This window comes from Phyllostomus discolor, chromosome 3, assembly GCF_004126475.2.
Source record: "Phyllostomus discolor isolate MPI-MPIP mPhyDis1 chromosome 3, mPhyDis1.pri.v3, whole genome shotgun sequence".
Classification (NCBI taxonomy): Eukaryota; Metazoa; Chordata; class Mammalia; order Chiroptera; family Phyllostomidae; genus Phyllostomus; species Phyllostomus discolor.
In genome coordinates this window covers 39,258,638-39,283,056 of record NC_040905.2, presented here as the reverse complement: position 1 = coordinate 39,283,056, position 24,419 = coordinate 39,258,638, and the positions used below count along the sequence as shown (strand labels likewise).

The following is a 24,419-nucleotide window of genomic DNA, read 5'->3' as shown; positions in this document are numbered from 1 at the left end:
AACCTCCGTGAGCTCTTCAGTGCCAGCACAGCTCTGTGTACCCGGGCTCTCCTCGGGGGCTCGGAGCCAGCCACGGGGAGGATTGACAGCACGGAAGTGGGCAGATGCTGCAAGTCAGGGCTTGTCTTTCTGTGTGTGTGAGTGTGTATGCATGTACATGTGTGTCTGCGTGTGTTTTAGGGAGCTAGTTTACCTTTACACTACTGACAACAGCTCTCCCCGGGGATTAACGAAACTCCTCAAACCCATGAGGGATATTCATGTGGCTTCAGTGAGGAGGGTTTTGGGGAATAATGAGTATTCTTTGTATAAGCAGGAGACTTTAATACCCACCCCAGTAAAATTCAGTGTTTGATTATTTTTCTTGGAATTCATATATCTTCAAATTCTTATTAGAAAGAATTTCTCTAAACAATGGCTCCTGCTTCACTTCTCTTCATTAAAAACTGAAAGAAGAAAGGGGATCAAACACAGAGGGACAGGAAAACCTGCTTTCTAGCAAGCAGAGTGGTGCCACCTGATAAACTGTACAAAGTCGCTGGAACTGAGTCAAAGCCATAGAGAAACCAAACTTGCCCCCCCCCCCCCCCCCTTTTTGTGAATGACAGTGTCAAAGAATGCAACCCCTCTTCACTTCTCTACACCCCGTACATACAAATTGCTTGTGCTGATACAGCCCTCAGTGGTAACTCACTTCACACCTCCGTTTTCTTTCTGGTTATCACCAAGATTATGCAGCATGGTCGGACAATATTCCACATTTATCTAACCTTTTCCGCACAGGCCACACTGACAGGACGGGACAGGTTTGTGTACCTCACACGTCAGACCCGATCGAGAAACTTGGCAGTGACAGTTTGATAAGGACACCGCAGCTTACGGGACTTGTTCTAAAAACAACAGCAGCAAACCACTCATCTCCTTACACTTTTTAATGACCTTGTTCTGCGACGTCCCCATTTTTAGATGCAGCAGATGCATTGCTGTGTGGCCTCAGGGCACACAGGGAGAAGGCATCGGACGAGGTGCGTTTTGATGTTACACCATGAAAGATTCTAGAGACATCTGCATGTACTTCCACTACATTTTGAGAAAAGAGAGGTCTGGGGTTAGTTTTCAGTTTCACCTTGCCGACGGCTTTGACCAAAGTGAAAAGATGGCTGTTCAGAAAGTGAGAAAGAAGCATAGTCAGCAGTTGCTTTTCTCTTTGCTCTCCAGAATATCTGGCATCGTCCCAGCCAATAAATAAGATGGTAGCAAGTTTCACTGTTTCAGGATAACCCCCCTACAGCAAGACACAAAAAAGAAATATAAACCCAAAATAAATATAAAATTAGAAGGAACTACAAAAGGCGAATTTTCTTATGTTTTCATATTTTTTCTTTGAATTCATTTTTTTTACAATTTATATGGCCCAAACACCTTCCTGTGACATTTCCAAAGACTTAATTATAAGAACATTTAACCCCTTACAGGGTGGAGCAAAAGTAGGTTTACAGTTGTTCATATGAAAAATAATACAATAATAATAAATAATAATACAAAAATAAAGGTTCACATGCTCATAGCTATAACCCTATTTTTGTCCCATTCTGTACTTAATATATAATTAATTTAACTACATTTTGAAGCTTTAAAAATTATTTTTATTATTTTGTTGGGTTCAAAGTAAATTTTATTATCATGGTGAAATTCTTCTGATATGATTCTAATCTCTGTGGAATTTAGATCTTTCTGATTCTTGAGAATAAACCAGCATGTAACCAACCCGAGGGTTTCATGTACCTTTCAATTATCCTTTTAAACCTACAGATATTCTTCTGGCTTGTGCTCTGGAGGTCTGTGGTTCCCTCTGTTCTCGGAACAGTATCACATTGGTGCAGGTGGGACAATCGAGGGAGAATGGTACAGAAACCTGTGAGGCACTTCAGTGCAAACACATCAAGTGGTAACACATTTCCTAGTAACTGACAGAGACCTCATGGGTATTGCTTTGGGACCATCTGGAACGTAACTGAAATGACAACTTCGTGGTGAGGACATAAGACGTACTGCTCAACACTGGCTGGCTTTGTGGTGGCTTTGACTTTGACCGCCCTGCATTTGAACAGGTTGACAGTTCCCATTATACTGTTTCTTCCCTCCTCTTTGAAGCTTTCTCCGTCCTGAGGCAAAAATCAAAGGTTCTTGTTAGTACTGGGAGTCCTGTCTTCTCACCTCAGGTTCTAGATATGATCATAAGGAAAAAAATTATGAAATATTTCAGGCATACTAAAATGTATAGAGAATACTATAATGAGGATCAAGTACTCACCTTCTACCTTAAGAATAAAACATAACAAATACAAGCGAAGCTCCTTGCATATTCCTTCTGCCTCCTCAGTGGTAATCACTATTTCCATACATGTTTTTTGTTTTTGCTACATAGTGTACATCCATAAACAATATATAAAGGTATGTTGTGTGTTTTAAATTTTCATATAGATGGTCTCCTTTTTTCATATTATATTTAAGAGAAGCTAATATATATAGTTTTAGTTTATTGATCATCATTTACCAGTACAAAGTATTCAATAGTATGGATATACAACTTATTAATTAATTCATTGGTTGATGTTTCAATGTATATTTAGCACAGTTCTCCTTGAGCAATGTGTGAGAATTTCTTTAAGTTACAGACCTAGGATCACAATTTTTGAGTCATAAATATGCATGTCTTCAACCTCAGGAGGAACTGTCAATCTCCGGAGATTGAACCCCCTCTCTTCAACAAGCCCTAGGGTTCGAAGTTTTAGATTCATTTGTCTGGAAGGGGGTAGCGTGGGGGGGTAGTACAGGAACCACCTGCATTTCTAACACGCCCCCATGCGATGCTCTGAAGTCCCTGCTGTGGCGGTGCGGTGTCTGGGGCTGCGTTCTGAGAACTGGTGCTCCTAGAAAAGCCTACGGGTGGCGTTTTGAAAGAGGGAGCTGATGGGGCACTATCTGAAAAGTTGTGGCTGGTGAGGTTTTTTGAGGTAACTGAAAGTTAGCCTGCAGTATAATTTTAGCATTTGGATTCTAGGAAAAAACCTGACTAAATATAGATAATATGTAGTAAATAACCAGTATGAGCGATTGTCATCACAGGCTAAATTCTCAGGGAGAGGCGCTGCCAGCTGGGGCCTCTGCGGCAGTCTGGCCGTTGCTGTGCTGGGGAGGGCGGGGGCGGGGCCGGTGGCCCTGCGCCAGGCCAGGGTGCGCAGGGAGTGTGGCTGCCACAGGTGTGTCTTGTCTGCACCAACGAAACCCAGGCGTTGACCCACGCGCAGGTGTGAACATTCACTTGAGGGTTCTCACGATGTAAGGTATGGGGCTATTAAGTCTTCCTGACTTGGCTGTTTTTAGATGTGTATACACTAAACAAAAGAAAATCAATCTTTATATTATAGATTTTTAAGAAAATTATATTCCAAAGTTAGTACTATGGTAACACAATGCCAGGGAGGTTTTCCTCAAATATTCTTTCAGCAAGAACTTATAAAAAATATCGAAAATGAAGTCTTCACATGGTTTAGGGTAAAAAAAACACAAATAGACTTGCAAAGTCTGAAAATGTGAACATAAAAACTGGAAGGAAAGTGCATTTTATTTCACATTTGGCAATAGAAAAGGTAAATAAGGAATAAAACTGTACCAGTAACCAAAAGCATTTGTTTATGTCAGTCCCCAATTTACATAACAAGACAGTTGATTTTCAAAACCGGACAACAGGTTCAAAAATACTGCTTTCCATGCCTGTAGTGATACCGGGGGGAACGAGCGCTGGTATCAGGCCATTTACTGCAGGCACGCTTTCAAAGAGTGCCGGCTATCAGTGCTGTCAGTTCTATCTTCTTTCTTTTTTCTCTCTCATCAGCTTTTTGCTTTCCTCCCTTCTTCTTTTATTCACTGGATTCCGAGGATCATAGATTTCAAATGTGTCTGAGTCTTGCATGCTTGCATCTTTCACCTTTCTGCTTTTATCCTCAAACTGAAGTACATGTGACATCCTAAAGAGGGAGAGAGAGAGAGAGTTCAGTGATTTGGGTGTGGACACTGAGTGGAAATTCTGTCCTACACTCGCCGTGGCATAATGAACTCTAAGGGGACAAAACAGCAAGATGGGTTATTGTTCACTGGTGCTTGTACCGCATGGAAACCAACTTCTCAGAAAATACTTGAATTTGAAAGACGTCTGTAGGTTGTTCTGTTGGCTTGTATTTCTAGTTGTGAGTTTCTTTGAATCAGTTTTCGCTTGCGCTTTTTTCCCTGATAGGAGGTTAAAAGAGCTCTACACAGAAGCATGCCTTAGACTAAACCCAGAGAACATTCTGCCGTCCGCCTTTGAGGAGTGCACTCTCTTAAGCAGAGTGAGCCAGGCTGCAGAGCACAACTCCTGGCAATAAACCAGCTCTATCTGATTTTCTTTGTTTTGAGTAGTTAAATGGGTCAAGAGTAGGTAATGTGTTAAGAAAATTCTTGTTCCAATGGTATTGACACCCTTTTCTGTGGAGTTGCTGAGTCAAATATGTATTTTTTTCATACAAAAGGAAAGTAAGCTTTTGGCATAGCTCCTCGGACTAATTTCCTCCTCCTGTTGATTACACCAAGTCTAACCATCCTGCTCTCCCACTTTATCAAATGCTTACTGGTCTTAAGGTATCAACATGTGCTTGACTCATAAGTGGTCATAAGCCGGCGATCCTTAGCAGCAGGGAAATATGTACGTGATTGGCTCTGTCCCCATTAGGAGGTGTCAGGAATAAATGGGGGAATCAAAAGACCAGGTTACAGAGCTGTTGAATGAATCTGGAAAGAGGAAAAGTTCAGTTTTTATACGTAAACAAAACTACTAAAGCTTTCCCACTGGTTATGTAAGCAATTTTTAAAGCAAGCGTACATAGCACTGTCCTTTATCAGGGCAGATAGGGTGAACTGCCTATAGGATTAACACTCTACATACACCAGTTATAACTTTCAGAGAAAACTGAAATATTACAGTAGTTTCTTTTTCCCTGCAGTAGCACAAATGCTGAGTGAAGTTTAGTTATATGACCAACTACCAAGGGTATACTCAGATTTTAAAGAATCCTAAAAAGATTTTGGGAGGGAAGTAAGATGTAACAATATTAGTGATACTGTAATTACTAAGGGTTCACTAGCTACAGTTCACCAGGGCTGACAGGTTGAGTCTTACTTTCATTTCCAACTCTTTCCATCCCAGACAAAGCTGACTGGAATGCAGTGAGTACGAGTGATATTATTATACGGATGATCTAGAGTCTATTTTAATTTACTACATGAGGTAAATCACATTCACATTTCTATAGTTTGTTATTAAAAATACATTATTTGTATCAAATTCGTAACCAATCTCAATATATGAAAATAGAATCTCACATGTGAGAACTCTTGATTTTCAATACTTCCTGTTGCTTTAGTAAACACCCTTACTTAGAAAATGTATCATAGGATCATTGCTTATTCAGATGGATTCCTCAGAGTCTGATTTTCTTGTGCATTCTATTCCCTACAGTGTTTAAGTATTAGCTTCTGAGAATAAAACCACCTCCAACTCCTAGGCAAAGGCTGGTTGTTCTACAGCCATGATAACAAGTGACCACTACAGCTGATCTGAAACAGTCACACTGGGTTTAATCAATTAATGTTGACCCCCCCCCCCACAAGCCCTGGCCTAAATGATCAGTGATAACTCACTTCAGTAAACACACCTCTGAAAGCCAACTAATCAGTGACAGCCTTCTGCTTTTGAGAGCTGGCCAATCAGTGGCAGACTCACTCCAGTGAAAATGCTTCTGAAAGCCAGCCAGTCACTGACAGTCTCTCCTGAATAATGAGCTTCTGAGGCTGATGTCCACCCCGAAACAACCCCTAACCCCAAAATCTGTATAAAGATTTGCAACCTGCTTTGTTCGGAGAGACTGTGTCTAAAAGCATAGCTCTTCCTTACTTCAGGAAGCATTGAACTTCGCCTTTTGTTTCAGATATTGAGAGATGGTCTTTTCCTTGGACACCTCTTAGCATCTGTTGCATTCCCCACAAAATGCACTTTTTAGAAACTGTAAGTGTATTGCCACTGTTGAGGACTGAGTTTGGAAGAACGGTGAGGTCCTCTGTTGCACAGGATGGGGAGCCCAGCCCCACGCTGCATTTCAGTGCGTGCCCAGCAGCTTTCCAAATGACTGTGCAGCCGCCCGAGCCCAAGTGGGAAGTAGCTGGCATCATACGCCCTTTAAAATATTTTATTCAATATTCCTATGTTGATGTCCAAAAAAACCCCACTATCTTAGTTAACTATTAATACCTGTCCATACATGCATTCTTCTATTTTAAAAAATTTTCTGCCCCAAAGTACAGATGGGTTTTGTGAAATACCCATTTCTAGTAGGGACTGTCCATGTTTAAAATGACTTTACCAGAATTTGTCGATTAAAACCATAAAAAGGCACCTTCTTTCTTTCTGTGCTAGGAGACAATCGTGCAACTATTGGCTTGAGTTGGCTCTGATATAAGAAATGACATCTAGAAACAGGAACCACAGCACACAGTCCAGAGAAAGAAATAGATTTGCCTACAGATTTGAAAAAAAAAAAAAACACAAAAAACAAACAAAAAAACAAACCCAACCTCTGTAAATTAAAGTAGCTGTCTTTTTCAACTGTTTGTTTCATACACCACTGCACTAAACAAGTCCAACATTTTGATTAATAACAAACCTAAGCCCAGAGGAAAGAAGGGGCTATCAGCTTACAAACTACTTCAGCTTTAATATCATAATACTTAGCATGGCTGGTTACTCAGCAATAATATTTAATCTTTAATAGAAATAAAAGCGTAATCAAAAATGTTTCACCCATTTATCTTTCAACATGCTTCAATCACTTCATTTTCAAAGGCAAACAAAACAGTTATTATGATTTTCAGCATAATAAACTCCTGACCTGTGTGCCTCTGCAAATCACAGACCGCGTGAATTGAAAGCATGCCCACATTTTATAGTCTCCTGTGAGAATGCACATGCAGACTTACACCACAGACTTAATTCGCGTACACAAGGGTCTGGTAGTTTACAGTTTTGTACGTACCAATAACTCAATGCTATCCACTCTGTGGCTGGCCATGGAATCGGCCCGAAAAGAGCAGTGAGAATTAAGTACACGATGGTCATTTACATATGAAAATTTTAGAACTTGTTCACTTGAAGGCAAAGACAAAAATTAGATCTTACTAATAAAAAGTTTTACATGAACTCAGATCATCAGTAAGAGCACTAACTTCAGCGTATTATAGAAATATGGAGGGTTACCATTTTCATAAAGGTTGTGTTTGATAGGGAAGGATTTTTTTTTGTGGTTGTTATGAGACTGTGTGAGATTACAAACAAAAGTAAACAACAGATTCTTTGAGAAGGACCTGGACCTTGACTAACCTCACTAATTTAACAACCAGTTTTAATGTTTTCACACAGTTGTGAAATAAAGTAAGATATGACAGCAATTAAGATTAATGGGAAATGCAACAGAGGTACTGATTTTCAGACACATGGTAAGAAACTCAAACTAGAATTCCAATATTAATAATTCACTTCTGACTGAAATGCATTTACATTATTTGTGCTTATGTAATAAAAACAGCTATCTTTTCCACTGGGAATTCTTTAAACCACTCCTGCCAACTTCCAAGTTTCCCAAATTTAGGAACTTAGCACTCAGCCCCAGATCGGTGTGGGTGCCCGAAGTGCTCTACACCTGTACTGTTTCTCCTTCTTATCCTTCAAGGGCTCCAAAATAACGCCCTTACACATTTCTTTTATAGCATTCCTTTGAGCGGGAACTATCAGGTATTGTATGAGACTGAAATACCTCAGCCTGACCCTTAAAACCCTCTAACAATGGGATCTTCCTCTCTCACCAACCTCATTTCGTTTTCTTTCATCAGCACTCACTATTCTGTAATTGCCTGTTTACTTAATTGCGAACAGACTGTCAGTTATTCAATACAGTTTGAACCTTGTTCACAGCTGTATTCCCAGTGCCAAGAATGGCGATTTGTGTTGTGAATCAAAGCCTTCAGGCCCTTTGTACGGGCCAGGCCTGCTGGTGGTACTTGCTGGTTTCCTAAACTAATACTTGACCCTGCTTTTGTGGGCAAGGACTATCCTTTATTTCTATGACAAACTTCTAAAATGTCTAAGAGACTCTGCAGATCATGCTCAGCACAACCCACCTTTCCATGGCCTCGCTCCGCTCAGCACGCACATGGGGCTGCGTTCCCATTGCACCCCTGTCGGGGGCGCTGGTTTCACTCCCCGAGAGTGCAGTGGGAGCAGGCCTCATGCTCGTTTCCGTTTCCTAGGGCACCCAAGGTAGAACTAAGTAGGATATTTTTTAAAGCAGTGTTTCTTAGAATCTCATCTTAGAGCCCTGTATCAAATGTAAATTCTTCTATGCTTCTCAATTCACTTTTGATACTGTTTAAAATATCAATGGCAATTTCGTTTAAATTTTTTGGCATTTGCCTATAATTTCCAGAATATTTAAAAATTCAGCCCTGGCTGGTGTTGCTCAGTGGATTGAGCGCAGGCTGCGAACCAAAGTGTCGCAGGTTCAATTCCCAGTCAGGGCACATGCCTGGGTTGCAGGCCATGACCCCCAGCAACTGCACATTGATATTTCTCTCTCTCTCTCTCCCTCCCGTCCCTCTCTAAAAATAAATAAATAAAATCTTTAAAAAAATTTCAATGGAATGATTCTCTCATTTCTGTATTTTAACTATCAAAATATAATATTTAGGTAAAAGCTATCACTGACTCATCTAACTTAAGGTTCCCTTTTCACAAATGTTCAAAGCTTCTTTAGGAATTAAGAAGTTAAAGATTTAGATTCCCAGCCAGGGTACATTCCTGGGTTGCAGGCCATAACCCCCAGCAACATCACATTGATGTTTCTCTCCCTCTCCCTCTCCCTCTCCCTCTCCCTCTCCCTCTCCCTCTCCCTCTCTCTCTCTCTCCCTAAAATAAATAAATAAATAAAATTGTTAAAAAAAGTTAAAGATTTAAAGAACCAGACCTATGAAAAAAGCATGAATCTTTTTCAATATAGATAGTAGAGATGATATTAATTGCTAAGCAGAGACAGAGAGATAAAACATGAGTGAGTCCACAGATCGAAGTATGTAAAAAAAAGTCTAGTACAATGAGGTCACTGGCGTTCTTCCTGTCCAGCAGAATAGCATGGCACAGGACAGAGATGACTGTGACAAACAGAACAGAAATAAAGAAAAAAGCCAGACAAATGGTGAACATTCAGAAGAGATTTAAATTTGATGGAAGAAAAGCAGGAACAAACAGAAATAAGTATAGGAAAACAGGGCATTAGGTAAACCAAACAGAGAGGAAAATGGACACTGGCCTTTGAAAAAAGAACAAAAGATGAAAACCCATAGATTTTCTTTTACTGTTCACCGTTAACAAGGAAAACCTCCTTTGCTCTGAACTTTGAGCAAATGTTAATACTCTCCCCTCAGTTTGGTGTTTTGAAAAGCCAACTCTTAAAAATGACTTTTGTTTCCCTCAGTTAAAAAGAATAAAAGAAATCGTATCATAGTGTCTTTAATAGATGTTGAGTATTGATGGATTAAATGTGAAAGATGTGATTTTCAAAATATCTTCAGCAACATGGGAATGCAGTTTCTCGGCTTTCCTGCCTATCTAATATACTTAACAGTTAGCAGGACACAGTTGGAAAGATTTGAGAGCCTTTCCAGAATAAATCAGTAAAGTGCATTCTTACCACTGCCCTGGGGTTAAACAACTGCTCAGCCAATAACATAATCTATGGCCAGTGAACCAACGAAAACACAGGGAAGGTAGAGTTCCCAATCAAACAGGCCTAGTAAGCAGCTGGGATACATGACTATCTGTCTGTCTCTAAAAACAAACGCACGAGCAGAGCAAACTGTCCTAACATGATAGAAACTTATTTCAGGGCAAAGTATATGAAAGTACAGTCAGTACAGAAGGGCTTCCTTCTTCCAGAGGAAAAATGGCAGAAAAAGGGGTGATATCAGGGATTCAGCAGGGGGCTTAGAATGAAAACAATCACCTTTCCAGGGTCAGCAACGGTGGCAAGACCTATTTATGAAAGAGCCTCGACGTTTTCTTGTAGCACCGTTTACTCCCCGTGTAAAACGAGCACACTCACCAGGAGACCTGAGGGCTAGTCACATTCCTCCTGGCTTCACCTTCTCACTACCTTAGGACTTGGCTAAGACAGAGGAATGGAAGCAAACATTTACATTACACTAAGCTTATGATTATATGCTTTCCAAAGTGATGGTATTCTTTTGCTTTCTATTTAAATTATATTTATAATTAATGTCCCCCCCTCCTCCAGCTTTGTGTTTAGTACTAGCCTCAAGGAAAAAAAGACTATTTCATTAATGAGTAATTACTGTTCACTGTAAGGTCTCAAGTCTCAAATTTATTTTATTTCAGAATGTTAAGAATTACAACAGAAAAGATGTTAACCATTGCAACTCATTATGCCTTAACTAAGAAAAGGTCACAAGAACTGTCAAATGTTACAGAAAGAGTAGAAACTCCAGTGATCATGTTGATGGCTCTACTGACAGGAGTCAAATCTAGAGAAATAAATTCTTAAAAATATCAATGACAACACTGTACATGAAAACAGCCAAACATTTATTGAGCACTGATCGTTCCAGACATCCTGCTAAATCCTTTAAAAATAGCATCTCATTTAACCCACAACTAACCTACCAGAAAGGTACTGTTATCACCCCCAGTTTACACGTTACAGAACAGGGTGGGAAGGCTGTATGACTTGCCCGAGATCACACAACTAGTACTCGTCGAAGCTGGGACTCACACCCAGGCCTGGCTCCAAATCCCACACCCCGCAGCACTCCGCTATTTACATTTCTATGAAAAATGACGAGTAAGTGTGGCAGGAACTTCTTGTTCAAGTTAGGCAAACTTTTACATAACTTTTTGATTTTTAATTCTTCAAGTAATACAAGGATTATAATATTAGGGATATGGTCTTAATATCTTCTGTGATTTAAAGAGGGTCACACAATTTTTGACCAAGAGTCAAGAAAGTCCTGCAGTCACTTGTTCGGCATGATTACTGTAGTTGGAAACGTCAACAGTGCTACTTTATCTGAAAATATGAAAAATATACAGGCTAGCTCAATTAGAGACATTGCTGCAGTACAAAATCACAAGAGATAATGTCCTCAAAAAACAAATAGAATTAAACTTTTGGGCCTGGCATGATTGACTATTTCTGAGTTCTATAACTCCTACATCTTGACCTAAGTTACTTAACCTTTCTGTGCCTCCGGTTCTTGCCATGTAATTTGGGTATAAGAACAATATGTAGCTTACAGGTTTAAAAAAGACTGACTTGTGCTTTGTAAATGTTCAGTAAAAGGTAGTTTCTTACTATAACTTTTATTTCTACTAAAAAATAGCTCAAGCCCAATATTTTACCCGTCATGGGTGTCTGAATTATCTGCACACAAGGAACAGAACAATATTATTACGTTTAACTTATTTGCACTAATACCAGAAAGGGGAAGAGATATTAGTAATTCAAAATGGTGGGTAGTAGAAAAATTACTAATGAATGTCTTTGGAAAAGAATTTTGTGGTTTGCATTTATATGTAACCATCCTAGATGTCCTGGAGATTAGCATCAAATAAAAATAAAAGTAACAGGTTGTCTTACTTTTGCAAGAGGTTGATGACTTTGTTAATCCTTTGTGCTGTTGTTCAGTACCAGAGAAATGGAAGAAAATCTGATCACACATCTCATAAACACAGTTATATACTTATAACAGAAAATGGCAATCAAATATCCTTGATTCCGGTCTTTTTTATTCCTCATGCTACTTATTTTCCACACGTGATCTTTTCCATCACTTTGAAGGTAGGGGGTTTGTCTAAAGACTGATTATTTCCTTTTTGGCACTAGGGCCGTAATTCAGGTAGCGGCCACCTGTTAAATAATGGGGCCTTTTTATTGATTCCATGGTCAATTGTCTAAGCTTTTTCCAGGTGTGGTTAACTAACAAAAAATAATTATAGCACATTATCCAGCTGCTTAAGCTTTTAAAGGAAAAATACATATTGAACAATAAAGGTCCAACTTGTTTACCAGATACTATATAGTATTATACTGCTACAATAATTTAGCAGTGAGGTATTGACCCAGGAATAGACAGAAAAATCCAAGTAGGATAATAAAACTGACTGAAAAAAAGATATAAGACCTTACTCTATGCTAAAGTATAAATTTAATATTAGTGGGGAAACAAGATTATTCACTTGTGGTTAGCAATTTAGAAAAAAAGTTATAATATTAACATAATATAATACACCAAATCAATTCCATGTGGATTAAAGATGTCAAAATAAAGGAAAAACAAAGCCATAAAAATACCAGGGGAAGATATAACTAGGTATTTATACAATCCTGGGATTAAGAAGACCTGAAGAATGACACTGGGCAGAAAACATGAAGAAAAAGATCGCCAGATTTGGCAATGCAAACTTAAAACTCCATGTTAAAAACAAAACAAAACAAAAAACTCCAGAAAAACTGTAAGGCAATGATGAATTGTAAAACTATTCAAAACAAAAAATAATATCCTTAATATTTAAGAGCTTTTGTAAATCAAGGAGATAAATAATCATTAGGCTGTACAATTAACAATCACAGCCACATAATACAATATAAACAGTTGATTAACACATTTTAAAAGTTCAACTTTGCCAGTAAACAAAGAAACACAAAATGCAAGACAGAAACTGGCAGAGATTAGTATAACTATACTTGTTATCTGTGATACATTATAACACATATATACTACATAAGACCTAGAGGAAGGAGCAACTGGCAACTTTATTCACTGCTGGTACAGGTACAAGTGATCCTACTTTCTGGAATGCAATCTAGGAAGAATGTCATCAAAGGGAAACCTGAGCGGACAGAAGTCAGAGTGGCTGGGGACAGGGGACTGGCTGGAGGGGTACTTCTGGGCAATGCAAGTATTCTATACCTTGGATCGGTGGTGTTTACGTGAATGTGTACAGCTGTCAAAATTCATCAAAGTAAACAGATATAAACTGTATCTTCTTATATTTAAATTACAAAGGAAAAAAAACACAACACACGACTCAGCTGTTTTATTTCCTTCAGCCCAACAAAGGAACAGTGAATTTGCAAAATAATTTAATTACTGGCTTATTATGGATGAAAGCTTATCATAAAAAATTGGATGAATTTTTCCATTTTTGGAAAAAGTATATATATAAATATACGAGGATGGATTAAGAGCCTTTAATAATGATTATTTGTGGGATATAAAATTATTAGTATTTTTTTCTTTTCTGTCCTTATTTAAATGTTTTATATATTGAACACATAAACAGAAATTAGGTTATTTGAAAAATCAATATGACTATTAGTATTAACTTCATGTAATAACTTGGGAACATAAAATGACACATTGTTTAAAACTGCCTTTAACGAAACACAAACAACTACATACGAGTTATGTATCTTCTTACTACTTTGGTTTTTCTATCCTGTTTGAGGCATTTAACTTTCAGATTTAGTTAAAGTACCAGAGTGCCTGTTGATAATTTCTTGACTGCCTATATAATGGAAACTTTCGTTTTATGCTAGTTTGGTTGTTATCTGGAACTACCACTGTGAAATGACTTTTTATTATACGTGCTAATCCCAAGGACCCTTGCTCTTTACATTTTCTTTCCAATAGAAATAAACCACTTGTGCTTACTTAGCTTTTATCTGTTCCAAAATGCTGTCTGCTAAAAAGAAAAAAACAAAAAAGATTCTGGAGAGTCCAAAATTTATGATGGTATAGACCCAGCATAGAAAAGGTGATCTTGACCATTCTCCTCTTTCTACATGATTGCTAAATTTATATTCACTAAATTCTGCAAGCCTTGGCATTTTATAATCTCCACTGAGTAGAACAACCTGTTTTAACGATACTTTTCTCTTTTTCTCAACAAGTTTTAAAATAGAACCACTGAGCATTAGCAAATTTAATGTATATTTTTACATTTCTTCTAGGTCACAGATAACCTATCTGAAGTAATTTACCATTCACCTTTTCTTTATATGTAGTTTTCTTTGAGGTTGTTATGAGAGGGCTGTGTAACTGACATTCTGTCAATTCAATTTAGAATGTTTAATTTGTGCTGCTTGAGTAATTTGTCAGGCTGTACCAACAGACCCCAGTCCTGTGCACCCTCCTCCCTTTCTTACACTTAATATTTCCTGAGCACCTCTGCCGAGTCAGGCACCATGTTGACTACATTACATGAGTCATCTGCTTTCATTCTAACAACAACTCTGAAGTAGGTTTGCTACAGGTGAAGAAACTGCATCTTGCAGGAGACGTTGCTTGCTCAGGTCACTTAGCAGTCATTGTCAGAGCAGGGATTTGAACCCAGGCAGTCTGATTCAACCACCCACTGTATAAATAGGAGATAATTTGATATGTGGGATTACAGAAAGCCTGTGTGATGATGCATTTCTTTAAAGGAATGTGGAAGGCATTCCAAAGATGAGAATGGGTGATAAATGCTGTAACCAGCTCCAGAAGACATATTAGTTAGAATCAAAGGGCTCTGAAAGTCAAGACGAAATTTTTTTCTTATCCCACTGATTATTACTTCACAATGAAATCACTGTTTGTAGAAGCTGGTGTTCTGGAAGCATCGTGGGCTTCTATGTGTGATCCACAATCTCACCATTCACTACTGTGTGATCTTGGACAAATAACCTAATTTCTTTGAGCCTCAGTTTCCTCACCTATAGAATGGAAGTAATACCAATTATCTGATGGAAGTACAAGAAAGAAATCCACCACAGATAGCCCCTAACCTGTGGACCCCAAGAGGTTCTTACGAGGGGTAATGAGAGAAGACAGCATAAAGGTCCCAACAGGCCGCCTGAAATACAGTTGACCCTAGAACAACGCCAAGGGGGTTGGTTAGGGTGCCAAAAAATCTGTGTAACTTTGGACTCCCTCACACTTAATTACGGTTGGACCTTTGCGTTTGTGAATTCAACCGACCTGAGAGCAAAGGCAGTGTTTTTGATTCATGGTTGGGAATCCATGGTTTGGACACCGCAGTTGGCAATGCAAAACTACTGTTTCAATTCATGGTTGGTTAAAGCGGAGGATGCAAATGAAAAGGGCTGACTGTACCACTGAAAAAAGAGACTGCATGTAAGTGGGCTCCTGCAGGTCAAACCCAAGCTGTCCAAAGGTCAACAGCATATGCAAATATTTGCTTCAAGAATGAATTGGTGAGATCCAGAACCACCATCATCTCTTACTATTGGTAGAAGAGTAAGAGTAAAAAAGGCATAAAAAAGATGAATATTTAATTTAAAGTCAGGTATAAGTGACTTCTACTCATTTATTTTATATAATTTTATTAATTAATCTGAGTAATTTATTTTTAAAAAAATATTTTATTTATTTATTTTTTTGGAGAGAAGGGAAGGGAGGGAGAAAGAGAGGAAGAGAAACATCAATGTGTGGTTGCCTCTTGTACCCCCACTGGGGACCTGGCCTGCAACCCAGTCATGTGCCCTGACTGGGAATTGAACTGGCAACCCTTTGGTTCACAGGCTAGCACTCAATCCACTGAGCCACACTAGTCAGGGCTGAATAATTTATAATTGGTTAAAAAGATACTTAACCAATGATTTTAAAAGAAAAAAATAAAATTTCACATAAAAGTACTTCTGCAGATGTGTCAAAAAAAGTCTGTGAAAAAGAAATGTTCTACACCCCCCTACCCCCCAAATGAATCTAGACACAGTATTTAGACCCTTCACAAAAATTACCTGAAAATGGATCATAGACATAAATATAAAATGCAAAAGTATAAAACTCCTAGATGATAACACAGGAGAAAACCTACATGACCTTGGGCATGGCAATGACTTTTCAGATAACATGAAGCGGGCAATGTATGAGTGAAATAATGGATAAGCTGGACTTCATTGAAATTAAGAATTTCTGCTCTGTGAAAAACAGAGCAGAGGTGGGGGAGGGCAGTTACAGGACTGGGTGGGAAGGGTGAGGGGATTAAGAAGTAGAGTTGGCAGTTACAAAATAGTCATGGGGATATAAAGTACAGTACAGGGAATACAGTTAATGATGTTGTCATAACTATGTATGGTGCCAGGAAGGTACTGGAAATATCAGGGGGAACACTTTGTAAGGTATATGATTGTCTAGCCACTATGCTGTCCATCTGAAACTAAAACAAAATAAATTTAAAAAACAAAAGAATGAAACCATCAAGAAAATTAAGAAAAAAAGAAAAACAATGTCAAAAGAATAAGACAAGCCACAGATTGGGAGAACATATGTACAAAAGACATCTGATAAAGGATTGATACTCATATATACAAAGTACACTTGGAACTCAACAATAAGAAAATGAATAACCTGATTAAAAAGTGGACAAAACCCCTTAGCAGACACCTTACCAAAGTAGATATACAGATGGCAAATGCCATGTGAAAACATGGTCACCACCACAGGTCATTAGGAAATTACCAATTAAAACAACAGTGAGATACCCCTACACACCTATTACCAGAAAGGGCAACATCCGTAACACTGACAACACCAGATGCCAGTGAGCACGGGGAGCACCAGGAAGGCTCATTCATTGCTGGCGGAGATACAGAATGGTACAGTCACTCTGGAAGACAGTTTGGCAGTTTCTTACAAAACTAAAACACATGACACAGCAATCGTGCTCCTTGGTATTTATCCCAAAACTTAGGTTTACGTAAACATTCAGAGCAGCTTTATTCATAACTGCCAAACCTGGAAGCAAACAAGATGTCCTCCAGTAGGTAAATGGATACACTCTGCTGCACCGAGATGATGAAATATTATTCAGTGCTAAAAAGAAATAAACTACACAGTCATGAAAAAGACATGGAGGAAACTCACATGCACGTTACTAAGTGGAAGAGGACAATCTGTAAATGCTATATAGTGTATGATTCCAACTATATGATATTCTGGAAGAGGGAAAACTATAGACACAGTGAAAGGACCAGTGGTTGCCAGGGTTAGGGGAGAGGGAGAAATGAACAGTCAGAGCACAGAGAATTTTTAGGGTGGTGAAACTATTCTGCAGGATACTATAATGGTGGCTGCATCTCATTTTCTATTTGTCCAAACACATGGAAGGTACACCACCATGGAAGGTGAGCACTAATGCATAGACGTGGAGTGATAATGATGTGTAATAACGTACCACTCTGGAGTGGGACGTTGATAGTTGGGATGGCTGCGTGTGTATGGGAAGAATGCAAGCAGGCAGAATATGGGAACCCTGTACTTTCTGCTCAGTTTTGCTGTGAACCTAAAGCTGCACTTAAAAATACATTTATATTTTTAAACATAAAGTGTATTTATAAAGTTTATAATACACTTTATAAAATAAAGTATATTAAATTTTTTTCACCTGACTGGTGTAGCTCAGTGGATTGAGCATGGACTGCGAACCAAAGGGTCGCTAGTTCATTTCCCAGTCAGGGCACATGGCTGGGTTGCAGACCAGGTCCCCAGTGGGGGCCATGTGAGAGGCAACCACACATTGATGTTTCTCTCCCTCTCTAAAAATAAATAAAAACATTAAAAAAATGTTTTTTTCTGAAAAAGTAATCTCCAGGTTTCAATGGCAAATTCTACCAAATATTTAAGGCAGAAATAACCCCAATTTTATACAATCTTTTTTTTTTTTTCCAGAAAATAGAAGAGTAGAAACATTTCTCTCCTTTTTTGAGGCCAGCCTTACCTGATACCTCTACCCGACAAAAACAGCAGCAGAAGACGATAGAGCAGTAGCCCTTATGAACACAGGCAGAGAGATCATCAACAAGGAATTAGCAATTTTAATTCAGTGAAAATAGAAAGGAAAATACACCATGACCACGTGGGGTTTATTATGTGACTGCAAGGCCATTCAAGATTTGAAAATCAATGAGTGTAATTACCCTATTAATAGCCAAATAAGAAAAAGCACATGATCATATTAGTACACAATAGTATTTCATAAAATTCAATATCATTCATGTTACAAACTCTCACCATACTTGAAGATGAAGGGAACTTCCTCAATATGATAAAAGGCACCTACAAAAAATCTTAGAAAAGATTTTCAGAACCAGGAACAAGATTACTCAAGAGCTGAGGATCTTGAGAAGAGGAGTCACATTGAAATTTGTACCAGTTTTATTTAAAACAGAAGCAAATCAAACTGTTGGTATTTTTTAAAAGTTTACAGAGAAAAGCATTTCTCCTAAGGTGTTACTCTCTTTCACTAAGCACTGCAAAGTACCTTAATTAAGTCTTTGAGATACTAATAGCCCTAGAAGCAACTCATAAAATGATGTTTACTTGGGAGCATAAACTGGAAGGACACTTTGGGAGGGCAATTTGAAAATCCTCTGCAGAAGCCTAACATGAATGCCCACTGACCAAGAATTCCAGTTACAGAAGTTTATCTTCAGAAAATGGCAATGACAAAAATACAAACATGCTCATTACAATGTTGTGTACGATAAAAAAAGGAAAGAACTGGAAAGAGTCTGAATATCCAACAATGTGAAGTTGATCAAGTACATTGTGGTTCATCATACTCTGGAACAGTACATGGCCATAAAAAGTTTAAAAATTATATCAAAAAGTTATGTATGATACAGAAAAATATTCACTGTATGTTGCTGAGGGACAATGCAAGTTATAAAATTGTGGCATTATGTTATCTCATTTCTGCTTAAAATATGTTTATGCACAAAACTATCTGGATGGGTATACACATGTATAAATTAATAGTATTTATTATTGAGTTTTCAATCACAGGTGATTTTTACTTACTTTTTTTTGAGGAGTCTGTATTCTGGTTTCCCACAGTAAACATATTTTCCTTATATAATAAAAATGTTAAGATGTTTACTGGAGGCAACCATGTAATTGTTAGTGTTTTTCTGACTCATAAAACTGACTACTGTAGGTACTGTGGAGAGCGGTGGTGGGGAGAGAGGGAGAGGGAGAGGAAGAGGGAGGCAGGCAGACAGACCTCCCTTGTGTGCCATTTTTCATGTATATTTGTTGTAAAGTTTTAGGTTAATCTTAGATGTAACTATCTGGAAACAATTTTTAATGGAACATAGTAGTGAATAGATAAGGTTCACAGGATCGCAATATAGTTGCATAGATTTAATTTTTCTCCTTTCCTTGGAATGCTGGTTTTGTTTCGTAAGGAGCAGGTGGCTTTCTTTTTTTAAGTCTCTCCACTGCCTTGTCAGACACAGCTCTCTCAGAACTTTTTTGGGAGCTAACCAAGTTTTATCTAAACAAACCCAAAATGACATATGGACTTCATCCACATGGACATATGAATCCTTTGGCTGATGACTCCAGCCATGTATCTAATTGGTTTTATAAAATCCATGCTCGAGAAGGATTCTATACGAGGGTGTAATGCTGTGGGGAGAAGGAATGTAGTGGCAAACAGACCCGAGCTGCTATGCTGGAATCTGGTGCCGCCACTGCCACCAAGCATAGGCAGTGTATATCCCCATGAAAAGGAGAATCCTAATAATGTCAAGTGAAAAGTTTCTATCATGCATTTCGGCTTAGGCCTACTAATAACACTTTTTTAAATGCCTTGTTAGACAGTGAAATCTGGGAATAATTATCAAACACCATATATAGTGTTTACAATAGAGTCATATTTCTTCTCTTTCTCTCCCCATCCCACCTTTTTTTTTTTTGCATAAAAAATAGAATGCTGCTGAATGGTACCCAAATGTCTGTTGTACACCATGCCAATACAGCAGCCCAGCCAAAAATGCGAATAGAACCATTCGCCAAGCAAAAGAAAACATAACAAATTGGTAATGGTTTCTATCTTGACAGAAAACGAAAATGATCCCTCAATGTGTGGTCACTCATGCGGACACATAAAAATGTCTCAGAAGCAATCATTTTGCCTCAGATAACAGACCCTGACAGGGCAGGACAGCATGGGCTGACTTTCACTTCTGAGAAGAGCGGCGACCGTGACCTACCAAATACTCTGGGAGCCATGTAATTTATGCATAACACACACGCACATGCCATACACTCATAATATTTGCTATAAATCATTCTGAATATAAGACTTCTTTTCTGAGTGGGATATACTTTATGAGAGATGATCTAAATCTCTAGAGGTTTGATAAAGCTGAACTGGTTTATTTATGAACAGAAATGATGTTGTTGGTTATAAGGTTACAACATTTCAATGGCCTATATTGCAATAAAAGGGCATTATATAAGGGTCCTGGGTACTATATATGGTTCTGCATAGTGCCTTGGATACTGAAGTTACTTTATGAGATGTCAGATAAAACAAATACCCCCAAAATGTGCAAGTACATAGTGTATGGTTCTGATTTTCTGTTTAGGAAACGGCAATTAAAAGTAGAAATGAACCCCCTGAAGACATAGTGATGGTTCCTTTAACATATTTCCCTTTTTTCCTTTACCACTTATTTTTGTTCTCCGAGAACTGGCCAACATCACTGACCAGTGAGTTTTCCCCTTATCTAGAGCAGTTTTCCCATTTGTTTAATTTTTTAATGAGCGTGTTAGAATAGTGATTGCACTGTGAAATCACATCAAAAACAAGAACGACACTGTTAAAAACACTAATTGATACCTGAAGCTAATGAGGAATTCAGAATGAGAAAATACTGAACCAAAGAGGCTAGGAAGAACCTTGGGAGTTAAATGGCCTTGCTGAGTTGAAAGTAAATTTGAGTTCTGTAGGTTGTGAGTTTCAAATGGAACTTCTGGGTTTAAATTTGTCGGTGACTTTCCTATTCAATAAAAATGGACTTAAATGGCTTGTAAAAAGGTTAAAAAAACTTATTGGGCATCAAGCTGCTCTTACAAAACACCCTCTTGAAGAGTTAAGTGTAAATGAATCAGAAACACATGGATCATATTTCCTTAAGAAATGTGTACGGACTCAAAAATAAGGGGATGAGGACTTGGTAAAACATTTGTGTGTGCGTGTGTGTGTGTGTGTGTGTGTGTGGTGACTGAATCCAAAGCATTTAAAAGATATTTTGAGACAGTCAAGGAATCCAGAATACAACCAGACCTGTGCAGTCATACAAAAAACAGAAGTTCCCCACTGTGCAGTGTGCACTTATCTCTACGGGCCCATCAACGCTCCCGGGCCTTCGCTTTGGCGCAGAACTGTGGGAGGAGCCAGCTTCTGTCTTTAAGCAACTTAGAAGTTAAGTATAAATAAATATGTAAGTAATACAAACCTATTAAGAGAGACCCACGGTTTTACAAAAAATCTGGCATCATAACCCAGATCACACAGAAACTGTATATAGGTAAATACACAAGGACTTTTAGGGTCCCGGGGTAGGCAGGATTCATTCCATTCAAACCATCATCCCCTTGGCCCTCTTGATTAAAGTTATATATTGCTGCCGAGTCTTACTTGCTTAAATGTTTTCTTAATGAGTGTTTTTATGTCTTTTTTTAATGTGTGTCTCAGCCCTCTTTCCTCCACCCTCTGGATTTGTGAGTGCTCAGCAAATCTTGCTGACTGGCTTCCTGGAGGATGGGAGTGTTGAACAGAGTTTTGAAATAGGGGAGAGATGCTGTTTGGCAGAGAGGAGTGAGCTATGATTCTGGGTTTGGGTAATGGCACCTGGGACAATTCAGAGGCTCCAAGGGTGAGTCATGTGTGGGGGTGCCGCACAGGCTTGCTCGCAGCGATGCGCCCCAGCCAGCGTGCAGTGGGAGCCGGAGGCAGTTAGGTGTGGGGAGGCCTAATCTACTGCTTGTGAAGTCAACCGAAGGGCGGAGGAGTGAGTGCGATAAGGAAAAGCACAATTCTTACTCTTCCTTTTATTTTGCCAATATAGGATAAAGTGCTAAGCACAGGATAAAGTAATTAATTCCTTTATTTCTTATCAGTGTTTTAAGCAGCTGAAAAGTATCCAAAGATAAAAATAAGTTAATTATGCATGCATTGCTAGGATCCTGTAGGTCATAAATTTGAAGAGGAACTTAGTAGGATTATGAAAGGGATTACTGAGCTCTGAAATACTGGTCAGAAAGTATGAAAAATTAATGATTTAGAACCTTTGAAGGCCATTTTTTTTAGTTGTTTAATGTGGGTTTTATCTTGACCATGGTATTAGAAAGTTATTTAGGACAGGGACAGTGTTGTGTAATTCTTGTGGATCCTGCACTGGCCAGTGCAATGCTGGGAATACACCACATACTCAATACACGCTTCCCCGAGGGAAGTGAGGTCAAGGGTGCTGAGGCCCCGTGACAGTGAGGGTGTGGCTGAAGGTAAAGTCTGAAGAGAAAAACACCCGGATGATGTAGTGGAAATGCCCTAACAGTGTAGTGTCTCTGCTGTGAGCCTAGTTGTTCCTGGCGAATACACAGAAATCAGTGCCCTTACCATCCTTCATCGTCTTCTACTTCCACTTCAGAAATGTTACTTTCAGGAGTTTCAGCAATTGCTTGCGTGAGTTTTGATCTAAACTGGTTCAGCAGCGCAAGGGTCTGAAAGAAGAATAAGACTGCTAAATTTTCTGATAAGGAGAAATGTAATTTTAGAAGAGACACTTACATTAGTTAGAAAAAACATGTCCTACCTGAATAAATGTTTAATTTTGAAGGAAAATAATGTAGAACTGCCTTCCAGCTGCAATAGTGATTGATATTCACAAACCCTGACATCACTCTCTGTGCATTCACACTGATATTTTACCTCAGAGATACAGGGCTACCTTCTTACTTGGGGAACATAAATTTGCTTATATAGAAGACATTTAAATTTTAAAATGCGTGCTTACTATCCATAGCTAACTTTTTAATGTCCACAAGACAGGGTGGTGCTTCATTAAGACATGTAAAATCAAAAACAAAATACCAACAAGTAGTGTATTTTCACTGAACAACTTTCTAAAAATGTAAACATATCAATGTTGGGAAAGGCAAAATAAATATTTTTTTATTACCAGAACACATTAACTGCTGTAAGATGGGTAAAATGAAGTGGTATCTTTAGAAAGCTCTTAATATGTACTAGAAACTTCAGAGGATCATTCCCTTTGCTTCGATAACTCCAACCCTGGGAACATATGCAGAAAAATAATCTAAAACACGGGAAATGGCTTACGCAGAAGACGTGCATTACAGCAGCAGTCACTCGAGTGGGAAATGGAAACATGAGATGTCCTGGCTGGCGTAGCTCAGTGGATTGAGTGTGGACTGGGAACCAAAGTGTCCCAGGTTCGATTCCCAGCCAGGGTACATTCCTGGGTTGCAGGCCATAACCCCCAGCAACCGCACATTGATGTTTCTCTCTCTCTGTCTCTTTCTCTCTCTTTCTCCCCCTCCTTCCCTTCCCTCTCTAAAAATAAATAAATAAAATCTTTAAAAAAATAAAGGTCTAGACACACTTTGGTAAAAAGTAATGACTATGCCATTATATTCATTAAAAATTCTATACATGAAGCATTACACTCTATTGTTAAGTGAAAAAAGTAGGATACAGATATCAAGTGGAGTATGTTTTCTAAAAAGGGGACCGTTCCTCTGAGTCTTGCTGGGTCCCCACGCCCCTCTTGGGGGAGAGGAAATGCAGAGCACTTGCAGCTCGGAGACCATGCCGTCTCCCGGCTGCATGTTAACCATGTGCTCCAGAATGTGAGCATAGAACAGAAGCTAGCAAAAAGTTGTATTCTGCAGCTTCAAAGAGTTTATAATTAGGAAAATGGATTAAATACTATCCGTATATAAAAACTAAGTATCTAATTAAAACACAGATACATGGAACTCAGTGCTAAAATAGATTTTGTAGGGAAAAAGTTGTGTTATAGCTCAACCTGTAAATAACAGGTACAATAAGGAGTTCCAGTGAACTGCTAGGCTCCAGAATTTTCCTAGCAACTGTCATTGAGACCACAGCTCACGAGAAAATTAAGTAGGTTTTGTTGGTGTAGAACCTAAACTCAATAAAGACAGGTGCTGACAAAACAGGAAAAAAGGCAGTTATTGCTAACAAATGCTAGTGAGATGTGCCTTGTATGTTTCTGTTAACATTTTTAAAAAAGATTTTATTTATTTATTTTGAGAGAGAGAAGGGAGGGAGAAAGAGAGAGGGAGAGAGAAACATCAATGTGCGGTTGCTGGGGGTCATGGCCTGCAACCCAGGCATGTACTCTGACTGGGAATCGAAC

General features: G+C 38.6%; 1 protein-coding gene across 1 annotated transcript in view; it reads right to left on the bottom strand.

Moving 5' to 3' along the window:
- Positions 1-3,430: 3,430 nt before the first annotated feature.
- Positions 3,431-24,419, bottom strand: part of CWC27 (CWC27 spliceosome associated cyclophilin) — a 171,724-nt gene continuing 150,735 nt past the window's right edge. Inside the window, exons 13-14 of the mRNA XM_028528674.2 lie at positions 22,634-22,737; positions 3,431-4,031 (exon numbers count right to left, since the gene is read on the bottom strand). Of these exons, the coding sequence (XP_028384475.1) occupies positions 3,869-4,031; positions 22,634-22,737 (267 nt within the window). The 3' untranslated portion in view covers positions 3,431-3,868. The remainder of the gene's footprint in view (positions 4,032-22,633; positions 22,738-24,419) is intronic.